Genomic DNA, 19,295 nt, shown 5'->3' with positions numbered 1-19,295 from the left:
CCTACTTTTCCATACAATACTTTTTAATCAAAATATATCCTTTTTGTGTATTTATGCAATGGGATTAATCTTTCTCTTCCTACAGTTTTGATCCACACAGTGGGCTAGATTCTATATATGGCACCTGAAAAATCGGCACCGAAAGTATTTCCGCCTAGGTGTATTCTGTAAACTGTACCTAGATTTAGATGTGGTTTATAGAATACACCTAGCGGCCATGCCTGTGCCTAACTCTAGTCACATCCATTTACGCCAAGTAACACTTAATGTAAATACTGGCGCCTATGTCAGGTGCGGAGCTGGTGTGTATTCCATAACTGTGTGCACAGATTTTCAGAACACCCATTCCACGCCCTTTTTGACAGCGCGCATTAGAAATTACATGCACCACTAGCAAGTTGTGCACGTAAATGCTAATTAGTACTAATAATTGATTGTTAACTGGCAATTATCAGCGCTAATTGGCTTGTTAAGTAATTAAATGGCATGCGCAAATCTAGAATATGACCAGATTTGCGTGCACCATTTCAGTCATGCTATATAGAATCTGGGGGAATATTTTTTTTTAACTAATTTATCAAAACATATCCTTTGCGTCTATTTATGCAATGGGATTAATCTTTCTCTCCCTACTGTTTTGAGTATATTGGTTCTTAAATATTGCTCTCCCTCCCTTCTCAGTGTTGTCCTGAAATAGCCATTTCATCATCCTTATTTATTATCTTTTCTCCTCCTCCCCTTTTATTACTTTTTATATTACCATTGATAACTTAATTGCCATTGATTATTGTTAAATATTCAAAGATACTGGATTGAATGCACTTCTAATTCTCATGTTGTTGTGGTAAACTATGAGTTTTTTTTCTTTTTGTTTTATTGCATTTTGTTATTGAAAACTTCAATAAAAGGCACTGATAGCCTGGGGGGAAGTTGCACGGAAGTGGGGGGTGGGGGACTGCACCAGGACTTTTTTCTGGAATCCTGCACTCATAAGCCATGACACCAACCACTAGGTTTCTCGGTTTCATGACACTTGGGACTCCCTCCCAGAGGTGCTGTGAGGACCTGACCTGGAAACCTAACCCCTTTGTCATTGCCAAGATTTTTCATTGAGTTACAAGGCTGGCTCAGCTCTCTCACTCCACTTCCAAGTATGGGGAATAGAGAGCTGTAAATCTTCTGATATGGAGTTGTCTTTTGAAAGTGATGCTAGCATCAGTTGTTCTTTCAGCTTTGAACCTGAGTCTTTCTGCTATGGAGAGCCACTGCAGTTTGTTGAGATGAGTTGAAACACTGGTATATCTATTTAATCTGTATATTAGTCTAGCAGCTGTATTCTGTATGATTTGCAGGTTTTTTTTTTCCAGAAAAGAACTAAAAAATATGATGGGAATGTCCTTTGGCTGTTTAACCCCCTACCTCATCCTTTTCCTTTCTAAACAAGAAACACGTGGGGAAGGGACAGAAAGCTATAGAAGAGGGAAGGGTTTGCCCATAGGTGGTCGGTGGCTCAGCTGTGCAGGTGGGTGGGGCCTGAGTCTATAAATACATTTCAAAAGTGGCAAACACTTGATGAGCACCTGAGAAGCGCTGGCCGGTTAAGTTTAAACTGTCCAAAGATATATCTGCTATTTCGGCAGCCTAGTTTGGCAGCCAAACAATCAGCGATGCGCTGAATATTAGCGGGTAGACGGTTATATCGCACGATATAACTGGTCATCCGCAAAGTGCTAACCGGTAATGTTCAATGAGAGATAACCAGTGATCTAATATAGTAACATAGTAGATGACGGCAGAAAAAGACCTGCACGGTCCATCTAGTCTGCCCAACAAGATAAACTCATATGTGCTACTTCTTGTGTATACCTTACCTTGATTTGTATCTGCCATTTTCAGGACACAGAACTAGCCCCACTACCCAAACACCAGCCCCGCCTCCCAATCTCGGCTAAGCTTCTGAGGATCCATTCCTTCTGCACAGGATTCCTTTATGTTTATCCCACACATGCTTGAATTCCGCTACCGTTTTCTCCCGCTGAATATTGTTGGATAGCTGATTAAGTGCCATTAAACTGACCAGAAGCCATTCCTGGCCAGTTAAATGGTTTCAAATATCTTGCGGCTTGTCTACATAAATTTATCTGATGCATATTTATTCAGATATCCTAATAACCCAACTGGTTTTGGAACACCTAGCACAACAGTGGTTTCTTTTTTGTTTCCAATTTTTTTTTTCTTAATAATTTCTTGTATTCCTTTAACCTTTTTGACTGCCACTACACATGGGGCCATTGTTTGAAGAGAACTATCCATAATGACTGCAAAGATCTTTTACAAGCTGACAGTAATACACATTATACACTCAGCAGGATGTTAACCTAGCCTTTAAGCATTCTACCTAGTTGAAACACAAAGCATTAATCCCCTTGAAGCACTCTGCCTCATGGATTTCACAGCTCTGAATGACTGCATCAACTGCTTATGCTTTTAATATAATTAGAATCAAAAACACAAAGGAAACCACATTTTAGCATAGAATGCCAACAATCCCCTGTAGACAGGATATTTATTGGGAGCTAATGCTGTATCCCAGGCAGGCATAATGTCAGAGGCAGACTTCCCTGGATGTGGCATTAAATGTTGGTGAATACCCAGTCTGCTGGGGCTTATTGCATAAAGAATACCAATGGGGTGCACCAACAGTCAACGCCATGAAGCCTCACAGTTTCCTGCTCCCAAGCAAGTAATGAGAGCGGCAAAAGAGCATTGCATCAGCCATCTCACTAAACAATTAATTCCCAGCACTGCCTCATAAGTACTGCATAAAAAGGACCTTAGGATACTATTCAGCTGTAACAGAGAGAATGAACAGGAGAAGAGAGTTAGCACAGAACTGGGATTTAAGGAGGCACAGGACAAGCATAAAGGATCCTTAGCAGTAAGAAGGCAAGAGTGAAGCTGCAGAGCCAGTAGGATCTGCAGCACTGTAGCAGGTAAGGAAAACAGGCAAACTGGATGGGTCTGCAGGCCTTTTGTTGTCATTGGTTTCTATGCTGCTATGTTTAGAAGACACATTTTGCATGTAAGAAATGATGAATAAGTTTTTCCTGGGCTCACTGAATGGCTTGAAGTAATACTGAAATGCTTCTAGGTTTGGTGCAGTATTCTACATACTTTCTGCTGGAATAGTAGTTCCTGATTCTTGATCAGCTCTAGCAGGTTCCATGTACAGCAACCCGACCACTAAAACGAGAAGGAGTATGAAGTCTGTTCTTCTTGAGGGACAAAACAAAGCCATTCTGTGAGCAAGGTCTTGTACTGGAAAAGGGGGAAAAAAATGAACAAATGAACAGGAAGCTGCAATATACGAATGATTCAAATAGAAAGGTGTAAAACAAAATTGATTTCGTACTTACAATAAACTTTCCTAGAGAAATTATACATATTATATGTGGGCAAAAAGCAGCAAACATGATTTTGATCTAAAATCTTTGCCTATAATCCGCGTGCTAACAACTGTTCAAGGTTTCCTGATAACAATTCCCACTAATGACCAAAATCACCCATAGCTTTATAAAATTCCCTGCACTTTTCCTAAATCAGTTATTTTTCAGATCCATTACTGCATTTTGGAAATCCTAGCTGGCCGGGTTGGTACCTTTTTCCTATCTTTATTGCATGGGCCTACAATCCCTCTAATTCTCTAAACTTGAGCGCATAATTTTGCGACTAGCATGCAAATTACAGAACAGAAGCTAGCTTAATTGTTTAAGTGGGTGCTAATTGGCATTAATTGCCAACAACAACCCTTTAACTGCACTTAGGCGCTATTTAATAACTTTAGCACCTAATTTCTATAGCACATAACTACAAAGAGGGCATGAATATGGGAGGAGCATGGGTGTGTTGGGGTGTATTAGGCACTTACGAGCAAAGGTTATAAAATACTGTCAGTTGCACACACAACTGACAGTATTTAGGCCTGAGCATTTACACCAGCCTTTGACATGGATGAAATGCTCATGCCTAAAGTTTGGCACACAAACACCAACGTAGGCTACTACTATGTGGAGGAGTAGCCTAGTGGTTAGTGCAGTGGACTTTGATCCTGGGGAACTGAGTTTGATTCCCACTGCAGCTCCTTGTGACTGTGGGCAAGTCATTTAACCTTCCATTGCCCCTGGTACAAAATAAGTACCTGAATATATGTAAACCGCTTTGAATGTAGTTGCAAAAACCTCAGAAAGGTGGTATATCAAGTCCCATTTCCATTTCCATTCTATAATGGCTTCAGTGCCCGACTTTGATGTTACAGAGTACTTGCTTAGTACTCAATTTTTTTTTTGTGCCTCACCTGTGGCACTCTTTATTGAATCTACCCCAAAATGTACTAAATTTGTTTTTAAGTATACATCAATGTTGTGAAATCCATTTTCACTTTGCTATAACATGGGCAGAAGTGCCCTGGGCTGAAACACAATGCTTTGGACTGAGCAGAACAACATGAGAAACGCATGCATCAAACTGCTAAGCAGACATTTCAAATACCCTAAATGTTTTGTTGTGGTTAGGTAATGAGCGAATCATTACCAGCAGTTTTAAAATAATTAGATGTACAAATGAAAAGTGGACACTTCTTAAAACAACATTTAGAGCAGGTCCAGGACTGTTGCTACAAAGGAAATCTGTGTTCAAGTCTGCTAGGGCTGAGGATGCTATGGGGACAGGTTGCCAACCAGCTGATATATGGCTGGCATGACAGTTTTTTTAAATGAGAGACTGGCATTCAGCAAGATAGAAACCTGGCCAACGTAAGAACCAATTTTCTGCTGATAGCTGCCAAACTCAGGGGTAACTGTCCTCCCATACCTGCAAGAACTGATATAGAAGTAAAAGACATGAAGAATATACCTTCCACATATGCACACTGAAGCAACACCGATCTCACCCCCACAGAAAAAGGAAGCCTGTGTCAGAAAAGGAGGGACCAGCATCACTTTGGTGTGTGTTTGTGGAAGGCAGGCCCCACATGTCTTTTACTTCTATTGCAACTCTACTAGGTTTGTACTTTGGATGCTGGAACACGCAGAGAGCAGAAGTTGGGAGGGACATACTGGAGCAGTGAGATGGGGAATAAGGATACAGATAAGGGAGATGTTGGACTGGAAGGTTAAGAGGTTGGAGGAGACATGTAGATATGATGGGGCCATGGAAGAGAAAATAGGGACAAAAAAAGATGGGGAGAATACTGTACCACCTAGGGACAGAGGACTAGGGAAAAAGAGAGGGGATACTGGATGTAAGACACTGGATGAAGGGTAAGAGACAGGGAAGATGCTGGACCTAGAGAGAAAGAAAGAAGGAAGAAGGAGAGATGGGATGAAGGAAAAAAATAAAAAGTTGTAAGTAGATGCAATAAAAAGAGTGAGATTGAGGACTGGATAGAGAAGCAGAAAAATGTATAAAAGAAAGCTGGAAGGAAGAAATCAGTGTTAGAGGTATATGTAAGAGAGGAAGTGTAGACAGGAGGAGAAAGAAGAAATGGTCAATGGACAGGCAACCCTGGAAATAATTTTTTATGTTCTATTTTGTGAATGGAATATGTCAGTTCTTGAATCAGACAGGACTAGTGTTAGATGAGGCCCAAGGCACACATTTGAGAGGGGATACCAAAGCCCACAAGCAAGTTCCACCTTCTTCAGCTTCATTCAGGCTTGGGGCTCTTTCTTTCCTGGGGAACCCCCTAACATCAGATCCAATATTGCTATCTTTATACTTTGCACAGTACAGGGGAAATATATCTCTTTCTCTGTCTCTGGTGTTAGCACAGCATGAAGCATCTGGCTCTTTGGGGGCTTCAGTCTTAATTTTTTAATTTTTCTATTTTCAGTTTGTGGTCACTTATTCTGTACTTGGCAAAGGATTATCTATATTCTCTGTGTATGACCAAGGTCAAGTATTCTGTTTGCGTAAATTTTCTAATGGTCTGCAGTAATCCAGCTTGTTCAGTTTTCCTAATAGGTATATTAATGTTCTAGGGACCCAGGCTGCCTCAACCTATGGATGAAGTGAGGCACTAGCTCAGGGCACCAGTGAAAAACGGCACCAAAATCCCAATCTGCCATCTCTCCCTTTCTTTCCCTCCTCCCTGCAGGTGGAGGGAAGGGAGGGGAGTGGAGTGGAGGGAAAGATGCCAGACCAGGATTTGGGATTTTGATGCCCTTTATCACCAGTGGGGGGAGAGATATTGTGGTGGGGGAGTATCAAAGCAAACGCTTGCTCAGGGTGCCACAGTCCCTTGAGCCGGCCCTGTAGGGCCCACTGAATTATATATACAATGCTCCCTTTTCCTAGGTAGGGGTCTTTTGTTGTGTAAGATTTGGAAGTTAACACTGAAATGGCAGATCTGTTGTAGTTTCTGGGTGACTTTTCTGTAGAATGTTTATACTTCACAATATGACTGGTACTAAAATGGTTTATGTAGTTATTACTGAGATTACACTAGGATCATAAATGGCTTTGGTATGGTAAGTTCTATGGGGATATGTCCTATTTTGTTCTGCAACCACAACTGGTGGGGAGGGGGCGGTTCTGTGGAGGTCGAATATATGCTTGAACTTAGTACTGTATGGGGGAATATGTGTATGTTTATAGTTTATTGTTACTCACTATACCGCTCTAACTGACTTAAGCAGAGAAGAGCGGTGTACATATTACAAATTTTAGAAAAGGAAAGGAACTCCAATTAAAATAGGAAAGCAATACAATCACACAAGAGATTTAAGTAGAGAGAGCTAAGGGAGGAAAGGACAAAGGGGAGGAGGAATAAAACCTTGAAATACTGGAGGGAAGGGTTAGCTGGTGGACCCTATTAATCTGTTACTCCAAAAGCCTGTTTGAAAAGCCACTTCTTTAAGTCAGTTTTTAAATTCTTGAAGGAAAGGTTGCTACAAAGAAGGAGAGGCAGATGGGGTGAAAGGAAGAAAAAAGCACTATGCCTGGCTGACTCAAGATGAGCATACTTAGAACTCGGAAGAGCTAGGCGATGATCATTACGGAGTGGAGGACTCTAACTGGTGAATAAGGAATTGTAAAACAAGAAAGATGATCAGAAGAGCCTAATCTGAAAGCTTACAATGTTAATGTTGCTACTTTGTAGATGATGTGCTGGTAGCCGGTGGTGTTGTTTTAGCAGAGGTGTTGTATGAAGGCGTGAATAAACATGTGGATAAAGGTGAGCTGGTTGATGTAGTGTATCTAGATTTTCAGAAAGCTTTTGATAAAGTTCCTCATGAGAGACTCATGAGAAAATGAAAAAGTCATGGGATGGGAGGAAAGGTTCTGGTGTGGATTAGGAAGTAGTTATTGGACAGAAAACAGAGGATAGGGTTAAATGGTTATTTCTCTCAATGGAGGAGGGTGACCAGTGGAATGCCGCAGGGATCTGTATTGGGACCAGTGCTATTTAACATATTTATAAATGATATGTAAATTGGAATGACGAGTGAGATGATTAAATTTGCAGATGATACAAAACTATTCAAGGTTGTTAAAACACATGTGGACTGTGAAATATTGCAGGAAGACCTTAGGAAATTGGAAGACTGGGAATTCAAATGGCAGATGAAATTTAATGTGGACAAATGCAAGGTGATGCACATTGGAAAGAATAATCCGAATTATAGTTACCTGATGCTAGGGTCCACCTTGGGGGTCAGCACTCAAGAAAAAGATCTAGGGGGTCTTCTGCTCAGTGTGCAGCAGCGGCCATAAAAGCAAACAGGATGCTAGGAATTATTAGGAAAGGGATGGTGAATAAGACCAAAAATACTATAATGCCTTTGTATCACTCAATGGTGCATCTGCACCTTGAGTATTGCGTTCAGTTCTGGTCGCCATATCTCAAAAAAGATATAGCAGAATTAGAAAAGGTTCAAAGAAGAGTGACCAAAATGATACAGGGGATGGAACTCCTCTTGTATGAGGAAAGGCTAAATAGGTTAGGGCTCTTTAGCTTGGAAAAGAGACAGATGAGAGGAGATATGATTGAGGTCTCCAAAATCCTGAGAGGTGTAGAAAGAGTAGAAGTAAATCGATTTTTCACTCGTTACAAAAGTACAAAGACTAGGGGACACTCGAGGAAGTTACATGGAAATAATTTTAAAACAAATAGGAGGAAATATGTTTTCGCTCAACAAATAAACTCTGGAACTCAATTAGAAAAGGCTCAAAGAAGAGTGGCCAAAATGATAAAAGGGATGGAACTCCTCTCGTATGAGAAAAGGCTAAAGAAGTTAGGGCTCTTCAGCTTGGAAAAGAGACAGATGAGGGGAGATATGATTGAGGTCTACAAAATCCTGAGTAGTGTAGAATGAGTAGAAGTAAATCAATTTTTTACTTGTTCCAAAAGTACGAAGACTAGGGAACACTCAAAGAAGTTACATGGAAATACTTTTAAAACAAATAGGAGGGAATATTTTTTCACTCAACAAATAGTTAAGCTCTGGAACTTTTTGCAGGAGGATGTGGTAACAGCAGTTAGTGTATCTGGGTTAAAAAAAAGGTTTGGACAAGTTCCTGGAGGACAAGTCCATAGTCTGCTATTGAGACAGACATGAGAAGGAACTGCTTGCCCTGTAGTATAGAGTGCTGCCACGATTTGGGTTTCTGCCAGGTACTTGTGACCTGGCTTGGCCACTGTTTGGAAAACAGGATACTGGGCTAGATGGACTACTGGTCTGTCCCAGTATGGCTACTCTTATATTCTTATGTAAAATGGTGGGCATGACATAGTAGTAGGATGGCTGTATTCTGAAGGGTTTGTAGTTTCTTTAATGCGGTGTGGGGTAGACTACTACTACTACTACTTAACATTTCTAAAGCACTACTAGGGTTATGCAGCGCTGTACAGTTTCGCAAAGAAGGACAGTCCCTGCTCAAAGGAGCTTACAATCTAAAGGATGACAGTTTGAACTTCGTGGGTGTGGCTTGGATCTCTTTCAGGGAGAGAAAACTAACAACTTATAGCAGCAGCTTCAGAGAGCATTTTCCATCTCACAGATAGGCTGCAGAGAATACCTTCTCCTGCTTTAGACTTAATCCCACCCACCCTACCCCTCTACCCACCCACCCCTAGAGTGACATGTCTTATATAACCTCCCTATCAACCCACTCATTACTTTACCTCACCCATTTCTATTCTTCTATCACCTTCTCCCACTACTCCAACCAGAGTTACACCTAATCACACTGACCACCCTTCAACATCTTCTGTCCTTCTGTGACTGTTCTCTTGTGCTTGACTGCTTAAATATTTTAAATTTAAATGCTTTACTTTTTGTCTATTAGATTGTAAGCTCTTTGAGCAGGGACTGTCTTTCTTCTGTGTTTGTACAGCGCTGCGTACACTTTGTAGCGCTCTAGAAATGTTAAATAGTAGTAGTAGTATAAACTACATAGTGGGGAAAGCCAAGGACAGGAGGAGGAAATTAGGTTGGAAGAAACAGAGCTGGAATAAAGATGTTTGTCGACATTTCAATCACACATCTTTGATAGGTTGCAGCATGCAACCTAATTCAGTACTAAGTACTACTACTACTACTTAACATTTCTAGATAATACTACAATAGTCAAGTTGAGCAGTGAAGAAAGAGAGAATGAGTGCACGGAATTGAGATCCAAGAAGTGATGGATCGCCCATAACTGACGAAAAACGAGGAAACTGACTTTGGACAGGTGTGAGATTTGGGGCAAAAAAGAAAGGGAGGAATCAAGGATTATGTCTAGGTAACAGAAACTTCATCACTGGGGTGACTGAGAGGGGCATAATCGAATGGGGCGCCCAAGTTTTCCTGAGGGCATCCCCGCAGGATGGCCCCAAGAAGGCGCGGGGAAACCAATATTATGGAAACAAGATGGGCGTCCATCTTTTGTTTCGATAATACGGTCGGGGACGCCCAAATCTCAACATTTAGGTCGACCTTAGAGATGGTCGACCTAAATGTTGAGATGGTCGACCTTAGAGATGGTCATCCCCGGTTTTCGGCAATAATGGAAACCGAGGACGCCCATTTCAAAAACAACCAAATCTAAGGCATTCGGTCGTGGAAGGAGCCAGCATTCATAGTGCACTGGTCCCCCTGACATGTCAGGCCACCAACAAGGCACCCTAGGAGGCACTGAAGTGGACTTCACAAATTGCTCCCAGGTGCACAACTCCCTTAACTTCAGTGCTGAGCCCCCCCAACCATAGGCACCCTGTATAAGAGGCTTGGGGAGGCTAAGCCTCCCCAGCCCAACCGTAACCTTCCTCCCCTTGCTACAACCCCACCGCCTCCAAAACGCAGGGCTGCCTGGTACTGCAGCCAAGCAGCTCTGATCCTTCCCGCCCTCAGCTGAGCTTTCGGATGACAGCCCTCCTCTCTCCATTCCCCTCCCCCCCCGGCGCGTGTTTACCTGTTTTACTTTCAGCGGCAGCGAGTGGCGACGACGGCAGAGATAAAGAAAGCACTACGGGATCCTGCAGCTCCTTCCTTCCCTTCCCTCACATGTAGCCCGCCCTCGCGGAAACAGGAAATACGTCATCGCAGAAGGCGGGACACGTGTGAGGGAAGGGAAGGAAGGAGCTGCAGGATCCCGTGGTGCTTTCTTTATCTCTGCCGTCGTCGCCACTCGCTGCCGCTGAAAGCAAAACAGGTAAACACGCGCCGGGGGGGGGGGGGGAAACGGAGAGAGGAGGGCTGTCATCCGAAAGCTCAGCTGAGGGCGGGAAGGATCAGAGCTGCTTGGCTGCAATGATAGGTGGGGGGAAAAAAAATGACATGAAGGAGAAATTAGACCTTACCTGCTAATTTGCTTTCCTTTAATCCCTCCGGACCGGCCCAGGATTGGACTGATGGGTTATGCACGCCTACCAGCAGGTTGGAGACTGAGAAAAAACCCCTGACTCTAGTGAGCCAATAGGAGCCCTGGTCGTGTGACCCTAGCCTCAGTATTTGAATAACAAAGCAGAAAGAAAAAACAGACTGTGCCCCAAGGAATTCAAGCAGCCAGGGAGCACTAGTAAGAACGTGCTCTAACAAAGGCTCACCGACAACTCTCCCCAAAGAAACGGTATGGCCTTATTATAATGGCTCACCGAGTACCCTAACCAGAGCATCGGTATGGCCAGATTATCCTGGCTCACCACGTACTCTAACCAGAGCAGCGGTATGGCCTTATCACAATGGCTCACCGAAACCCCTTACCAGAGAATCGGTATGGCCTTATCACAGTGGCTCACCGAATACCCTAACCAGAGCATCGGTATGGCCCAACTATTGTGGCTCACCACGTACTCTAACCAGAGCAGTGGTATGGCCTGAATAGAAAATCCTTTTTTTTTTTTTAAACTTGCAAACAAAACAGCTCTGCAACCAACAATTGAATATAGAAAATTAGACAGAAAGATAGAACACGGGAGGGACCTGGGCCGGTCCAGAGGGATTAAAGGAAAGCAAATTAGCAGGTAAGGTCTAATTTCTCCTTCCTTAGCATCCCTCCGGACCGGCCCAGGATTGGACTGTTGGGACGTAACAAAGCAGTAGTCCTATGGGAGGGACCCCAGCAGACCCGCTGAAATTACTCACGACGCAAAAATCGCCTCCTGCCGACACTGCACATCAAGCCTGTAATGTTTAGAAAACGAATGGAGAGAGGACCAAGTCGCTGCCTTACAAATCTCTGCTGGTGGAACCAAGGAACACTCGGCCCAGGACGCAGCTTGCCCTCTAGTTGAATGAGCTTTAACAGAGTCCGGGACAGCTTTACCTGCCAAAAGGTAGGCTGACCCTATTATCTCTTTGATCCACCTAGACAATGTGGGCTTAGAAGCTGCCAATCCCTTACGGTGACCGGCCAACAGTAGGAAAAGACGGTCCGTGCGCCGAAAATCCTCAGTAACTGCGAGATACCGTTTAAGCACTCTCTTAACATCCAGAGTATGTAACTGTCGCTGCTCCTGCGTCCCTGAGGCCGATCCCAGAACAGGAAGAAAAACTGACTGGGACAGATGAAAACGAGACACCACCTTAGGCAAAAAGGAGGGAACCGGACGAATATGATTGAGGTCTACAAAATCCTGAGTAGTGTAGAATGAGTAGAAGTAAATCAATTTTTTACTTGTTCCAAAAGTACAAAGACTAGGGAACACTCAAAGAAGTTACATGGAAATACTTTTAAAACAAATAGGAGGAAATATTTTTTCACTCAACAAATAGTTAAGCTCTGGAACTTTTTTTTTTTGTTAGGGTGGGAGGGAGTTGGTGACCATTGGGGGAGTAAAGGGAGGTCATCCCCGATTCCCTCCAGTGGTCATCTGGTCAGTTTGGGCACATTTTTGAGGCTTGGTCGTGAAAAAAATGGACCAAGTAAAGTCGACCAAATGCTCGTCAGGGACGCCCTTCTTTTTTCCATTATCGGCCGAAGATGCCCATCTCTTAAGCATGCCCCAGCCCCGCCTTCGCTACGGCGGACTGCAGTTGAGGGTGCCCAAAATCGGCTTTCGATTATGCCGATTTTGGCGACCCTGAGAGAAGGACGCCCATCTCCCGATTTGTGTCGGAAGATGGGCTCCCTTCTCTTTCGAAAATGCCCCTATGAGGCTCCAAAAAGCTGAAGAGGAGAAGAAGGGGGTGATAATGCACCTGAGAACCAACAAGTGATAGTCTTATCGGTATTAAGTACTAATTGATGATCCTTCATCTAAGTAGCAACTGAGTCGAGGCAAATTTGAAGTGGGCCAAGTGAAGGGGATAACGGGGAAGTGGAGTAAAGCAAGAGGATATCATCAGCGTAAAAGTAGACTGAAATACCAAAAGTTTGGATAAGAGCAACAAGGGGGCTCAGGAATAAACTGAAAAGAAGAGGGGAGAGGACTGATCCCTGGGGCATGCCGCAATGTAGTTCCCTTTTCTCAGAGATGGTATCAGAGGTAATGACCTGAAAAGAGCGATGGAATAGAAAAGATGTATGGAATAGAAAAGAGGTAAACCAAGACGGAACCTTACTAGAGATACCCAGGGAAGACAGGTGGGAAAGAAGAAGGGAGTGGTTAACAAGATCGAAGCCTGCAGACAAACCTAAGGAGACGGCTAAGATAATTTTGTGGTACTCAAAATGGGAGTGGAGTTCACTAAGCAGGACCGTCATAACTGTCTCTGTACTAAAGTGCTTTCTAAATCCTGATTGGCAGGGGTGGAGAGCCAGAACCTTCTCAGAAAAGAAGGAGAGCTGAATGAACACTATTTTTTCCAAAGTCTTAGATGTATAGCAGAGGTTGGAAACGGGGCGATAATGACTGGGAATTGAGGGGTCTAAGGTAGTTTTTTTCAAAATAGTCCTCCCTATGGCCAACTTCCACAACTCTGGGAACTGGCCAGTAGATAAGTTTAGATTGACTAAGGATAGCAGAGTTGATTTTGGAAGACCTAACAAAAATGTTAGACTGGTACACACCCGGTCACGTTACCAGGGCTGTCCTGAGGGCTGTGTGAGCGGCATAAGTAAGACAGAGGCACAAAAATTTCTCCCCATTCAGTGTTTCCCTGCTTGGCAGCAGAACAGTGGGGGAGTGGGAGCACTAGGGGTGTGTCACACAGGGTGCAATTCTGGCTCAGGACTCTCCTGTATACTACATTCTAATCAGGCAGGATGTTCTCCTGACAATTCCTTCATAGCACAAGATATGCTCAGTACGTTGCAGATCACAAGCTTTGTCATTGGTGGTTCCAATAATATGGAACAACATGTCATTAGACATTCAACCGGAGAAGGTAAAAATAGTTTATGGTTGGTATGGATATTTCTTGATCTCTAAAAAAAAAACCTGTGGTTTTAACTGAGGCTAAAGAAGATTTAAATAGAGGGTTGCTTCAGTTTGGATTTCAGGTGCCACCAGCTGGCTTTCATACAGTTTTCTTGTTGTTTACTTAATGTTATCCATTGGAAGATTTGGGGATTGGCAGGATGGGAGATTTCTTTGCTCACAGATGGAAAATATTTTGCTGTTTTTGTAGGCTCTCTTTTTATTGGCAGATTTGGGCGGTTACAATTTAGATGTAGGTATGATAGTGACCCTCCTTGCGCCGAGAGATATCTCATTGGTTCTTTGGTTTCCATATTTATTTATTTGTTACATTTGATGGCAAGTCCTCTCAAAACAAATTGAGTTTTAGGGCAGTGAATGGAATATATTTTCATAAAGATGAACTAATTATACTGAAGATGTATTGTAACCCCTATTAAAAATCTGGAAGCAGGAAAAGAAAAAAATTAGCACTTTAAAGGGTAAAGAGAACTGGTAATGAATTAACATCAAGGAGGTAATTATAAAGGAGTCACCTGGATTTAAGTGACAGGAATGCACCTAAATTCAAGTGTTCTAGTAATTTATTGAGGCAATTCTAAAAAAGTACAACTCCAGTAACAGTATGTACCCCAATAATGTGTGATAGGTGTGTATACTATGACACCTGGGCACCCAGGTGTTGTTATAGTATACTAGCATAACCCAGTATCCAGCGGTGCCTGAAATTTGCACCAGCCATAGAGCTGGCATCATTGTGGCCATACTAATGTGGATGAACACATGTAACTTACAGTATTCCATAAGTTACACACGTAAGTGGGAGCCCCACTCATGATCTGCCCATATATAAACCCCTCATGCCCTTTTTTATGTGCATTTATGCATGCAAGGGGCATGTAACTCTGAGTGCCTAATGACAGAACTGCCTTTCAGATCAGTAGGTGGTAATACATGAGTATAAACAGGTGTTCACTTGGACAAAGTTTGAGTGGACCATATTTACTACTTACTACTACTACTACTTAACATTTCTAGCGCGATACTAGGGTTACGCAGCGCTGTACAAAATAAACAAAAAGGACGGTCCATGCTCAAAGGAGCTTACAATCTAAAGAACGAAATGTCAAGTTGGGGCAGTCTAGATTTCTTGGGTAGAGGTGTAGAGGTTAGGTGCCGAAGGCGACCTTGAAGAAGTGGGCTTTAAGCAGAGATCTGAAGATGGGCAGGGAGGGGGCCTGGCATATGGGCTCGGGGAGTTTGTTCCATGTGTGGGGTGAGGCAAGGCAGAAAGGGCGGAGCCTGGAGTTGGCGGTGGTGGAGAAGGGTACTGAAAGGAGGGATTTGTCTTGAGAGCGGAGGTTACGGGTAGGAACGTAAGGGGAGATGAGGGTTGAGAGGTAAGGAGGGGCTGCAGATCGAGTACATTTGTAGGTTAGTAGCAGAAGCTTGAATTGAATGCGGTAACTGATCAGAAGCCAATGAAGTGACTTGAGGAGAGGGGTGATATGAGTGTATCGGTTCAGGCGGAAGGTAAGACGTGCAGCAGAGTTCTGAATGGACTGAAGGGGGGATAGGTGGCTAAGTGGGAGACCAGTGAGGAGTAGGTTGCAGTAGTCAAGGCGAGAGGTAACGAGAGAGTGGATGAGAGTTTGGGTGGTGTGCTCAGAGAGGAAAGGGCAGATTTTGCTAATGTTATAGAGGAAGAAGCGACAGGTCTTGGCTATCTGCTGGATATGCGCAGAGAAGGAGAGAGAGGAGTCGAAGATGACACCGAGATGGCGGGCAGAAGAGACGGGGACGATGAGGGTGTTATCAACCGAAATAGAGAGTGGAGGTAGAGGAGAAGTGGGTCCGATATTCAGCGTTACCTAACTGGCCAGGAACAGCTAAGCGCTAATATTGATCACTAAATCGGCTAAGTTGACCGGTAAAGACAGGCCACTTAAATAGTAGGCTTATTTTTAACTGCTAGTAACTTAACTGGCTAGTGCTGAATATTTGCTTAGCCGGTTAAGTTGCTGCGGCCAAAATTAAAACCTGATATTCAAATACCGGTCACCGGATGCGGCCTGGCTTGAATAACTGGGGTCAGCACCACAAGTGGCAGCTAACCGCAAAGACTGTCACTAGCTGAATATTGGGGTGGGGGGGGGGGGGGATGTTCTTTAACATTCTAGACACTAGCATTTACACCAGCCAGTGCTCACATTTAAAATAGAAGAACATATTTGACCTGTTATGCTACTATTCTGTAAAGAAAAACAGATGCCAACTTTTCTTTAACCTCCAAATAGGTGCATTTTTGAAGCCTAAATACAGGAACCCCTTTATAGAATCACCTTCTTAATGCGCTTGATTGTGATAGTGAGAAGAACAAGATTAGGAAGCTGAAGTATTGCAAGAACTCTGCCTTCATTCTTCTGATTGCAGAAGCAGGGGGAGAGGCGAACAGAAAACAGAGTAAATAAATGAAACACAAACTAATACTGCAGGACAGGGGGAAGCTAAGCTGGTACCAAGAGGCTACAACTTCCCAGTTCAAGGCTTCAGGGACATAGGAAGCTGGATGTTCAACCAACAGCCTCACTAGGGACATACAAAAGCTAACGTGTATTATTTATTGCAGGTCCCTGTTTATGTAATAGGTCCTAGTTACTAATAACAAATATTAATGGTGCTTGCATGTGCTAACTTGATACCACACTTTAGTGAATCTAGTTCTAGATTAAGTAGCAGTTTCAGTTATTGCAAAGCTTGGTGCTAAGACATGGGAGTACGAGGGTGTTGAATTAAATACTGGATCTTAATGTTACTGTACCCACTATGGTAGTTAACCAATAAGAAAGAAAACAAAAACTTGAATAGGGAAGATAGCCACAGTATTTGACGGTTTGTAGTATATCTGTTAGATGGATACATCCTTGGAATCACAATGGTCAACCCTGTTAGCACTCCCAAAATTCAGCAAACGTCTTCACTGTTTCAAGGGAGGGGTAATTTATGTTGCATTTAGCACAACCAATTGTTTTGATAAGTTGGCCCTTATGCTTGGAGGGTGGTATAAGGCCAATTGGTCTTTTCCTGCTGTCATCTATTAAAATATCATGTTATGATAATTGCAGGTAATATGTATTACTAGTACAGTTAGATTTCTTAATCCGTAATTAGCTAATCTAGTTGTCTGGTAACAATCTATTTAACATCTACAATAACTGGTGATCAGCAGTATTCTAGAGAAGTAATACGGTCAGGTTCATATTAACCAAGGTCAGAAGGCAGCAATATATTTTCTTATCCAAGGAGCATTTTTAAGCTAGAGTTCAATTCTATAAACCCACCAAAACAAACATCTTCCAAGATGCATTAAAACACTGGATGTCAAAGAAAGGACTATATGAGTACACCACTCTTCCTGAGAATTGTACCAGAAGACAAATTACATGTGTGTATACAATTGATTTTTCAACAACCTCCAACTGTGCCAGAAGAAAGATCTGGCACACTCCCATGCTCAAATATATGCCAGCTTCTGTGACTCCTGTCAGAGCAAATACATTGTGCTAATAATAAGCTGCTCTTTGCCAGTGCTTAAAAAAAGGCATTTGTGTTCGTGCATTATAGGCTTGGGAAGGAAAAAAATCAAACAGATGCTCTTCCAGAGTTTGCCAGTGCATCCCACACCTCTTGGAACCAACACTTTGAAACCCTCCGTTAGACAAAATAAAATAAAATAAAATGTTTCCTACAGTACCAAGGGCATGCATTACACTATAAAATTTGGACTAAGTGCATGATTGCTGTGTTTTGGGTGTCTGGCTGCCTCATCCCCTACTCCTGCATCATCAGCGTTGAAAATGCATGATGCATCACCGAGAAATATTGGAAAATGAAAAAAAAGAAAAGAAAAGAAAAAAAGACTCACCTCATCCACCGATGCAAAGGCCTTTTTGATAGATAGCCGATCTCCCTCTCCCTCTCGCTCTCTGGGCTTTGTGATGGTCTGTCTCTTTGAAATGGCCGCTGTTGGCTGGCAGCACGGCAGACTCACGCCCCCTTCTCTTTAACCTCTGTTATTGCCATGGTGAGCTTCCATGGCAACAGAGCGCTGCACTGCAGGGCTCAGATTTAAAATTGAGAAGACGGAAGGAGAGTGAATGTTAATCCAGGAAGAGGTATTTAGTGGAAGACAAAAATGCCTGTAGCCATGATGTAACCCAGATCTCTTGCTTTAAAAGAAAAAAAAAACCCAACAGTATAAGAAGATAGAAGAGAGCAGATGTTATCTCTGCACTACTCCAGGTCACCCTATGGAAAAGGGACAGGAAATGTGAGGGAGGGGCGAACAGGTGGAAATTTTATAAAAGTTTTTCCATGTGTAAAGCTTGTTGTACCCATTAGAAATGGCATTTTCTAAAATTATGCACTAATATATGCATGATGACAAAGACATCAAGCTGCCAATTGGATCCAGATTCGCAAGACAAGGTTGATCCAGTCCTGGGTTTACACTGTTGCATGCAGGGCCTTGTAGTTCTGATTTTCCCATTGATTTCCCTAAGAAAAGTAACACAAGTCCCAGCATACACTGCAGTAAACCCAGGATTGGATCAAACCTGTCCTGCGAATCTGGATCCAGTTGGTAGCCTTACAAGACAGCATGCACTTATATGCGCACCACATGTCAACGTTCTGGGAGGAAGAAGTTGGGGGGGGTAGTTTGGGCAGAGCAGGATGAAAGTGTGATGTACCCATGTATTTTAATTTCCAAATGGTTTTAATTCAGGATCAAATTTGTACAACAAGCTGTATAGCATTCATGCAGTGAACAGTCAAGTGTACTCAAATTGCCATAACCAAGCCAAGGAACAAGCAGATCTGTGACTCCGATTTTCTACCTCTCCTGTATCCAACCCAACCCCTCTATAAACTGGTGTTCAAAATGTAAATATGATGGCCTTCAGCCTGGACTCTTATGACCTTAGACCATCTATGGATCTACATCCTTCCCCCACCCCATCCCAAAACCTACACCCCCTACCGACCAAGAGCCTTCCCCTCCCAAGAGCCTCCCCACTTCCAACCAAGAACTCCTACAAACTCTGACAAAAATAGGGTAGGCATGTCATATCATACCCTGAAATCTGTTCAATACCATGCTCCTTGCCCTGAGTGATAGAGATTGAAAGTAGCTGTCCCAGACTGACAAGAAGGCTTTCTGCTGTTTAGGAGTCTTATAAATGTTTGGTTCCTCCCACATCATTAAAGCTTGTACTTCTCCAATACCAGTAAGAGGGGGGTATATCCTGTTACCAGTGATGTAATGTACATTTTTCCCCCAGTATATGTGCTTTGCTGAGGAACAGCCAAGAACCAATGCCTTGAATCCCACAAGTCTCCTATTTTGATAATACAGTCCTTTTCCAAGAAAAAGGTATCCGATGACCCAAAA

At 43.0% G+C, this 19,295-nt stretch overlaps 1 protein-coding gene across 1 annotated transcript in view; it reads right to left on the bottom strand.

Moving 5' to 3' along the window:
* C2H4orf48 (chromosome 2 C4orf48 homolog) overlaps positions 1-17,860 on the bottom strand; it is a 66,109-nt gene extending 48,249 nt beyond the window's left edge. The window contains exons 1-2 of the mRNA XM_030192576.1: positions 17,769-17,860; positions 3,175-3,318 (exon numbers count right to left, since the gene is read on the bottom strand). Of these exons, the coding sequence (XP_030048436.1) occupies positions 3,175-3,298 (124 nt within the window). The 5' untranslated portion in view covers positions 3,299-3,318; positions 17,769-17,860. The remainder of the gene's footprint in view (positions 1-3,174; positions 3,319-17,768) is intronic.
* Between the last annotated feature and the right edge of the window lie 1,435 nt (positions 17,861-19,295).

Source organism: Microcaecilia unicolor, chromosome 2 (assembly GCF_901765095.1).
Source record: "Microcaecilia unicolor chromosome 2, aMicUni1.1, whole genome shotgun sequence".
NCBI classification, from domain to species: Eukaryota; Metazoa; Chordata; class Amphibia; order Gymnophiona; family Siphonopidae; genus Microcaecilia; species Microcaecilia unicolor.
Note: the sequence above shows the minus strand (reverse complement) of the source record. Positions and strands in the feature narration are given on the sequence as shown.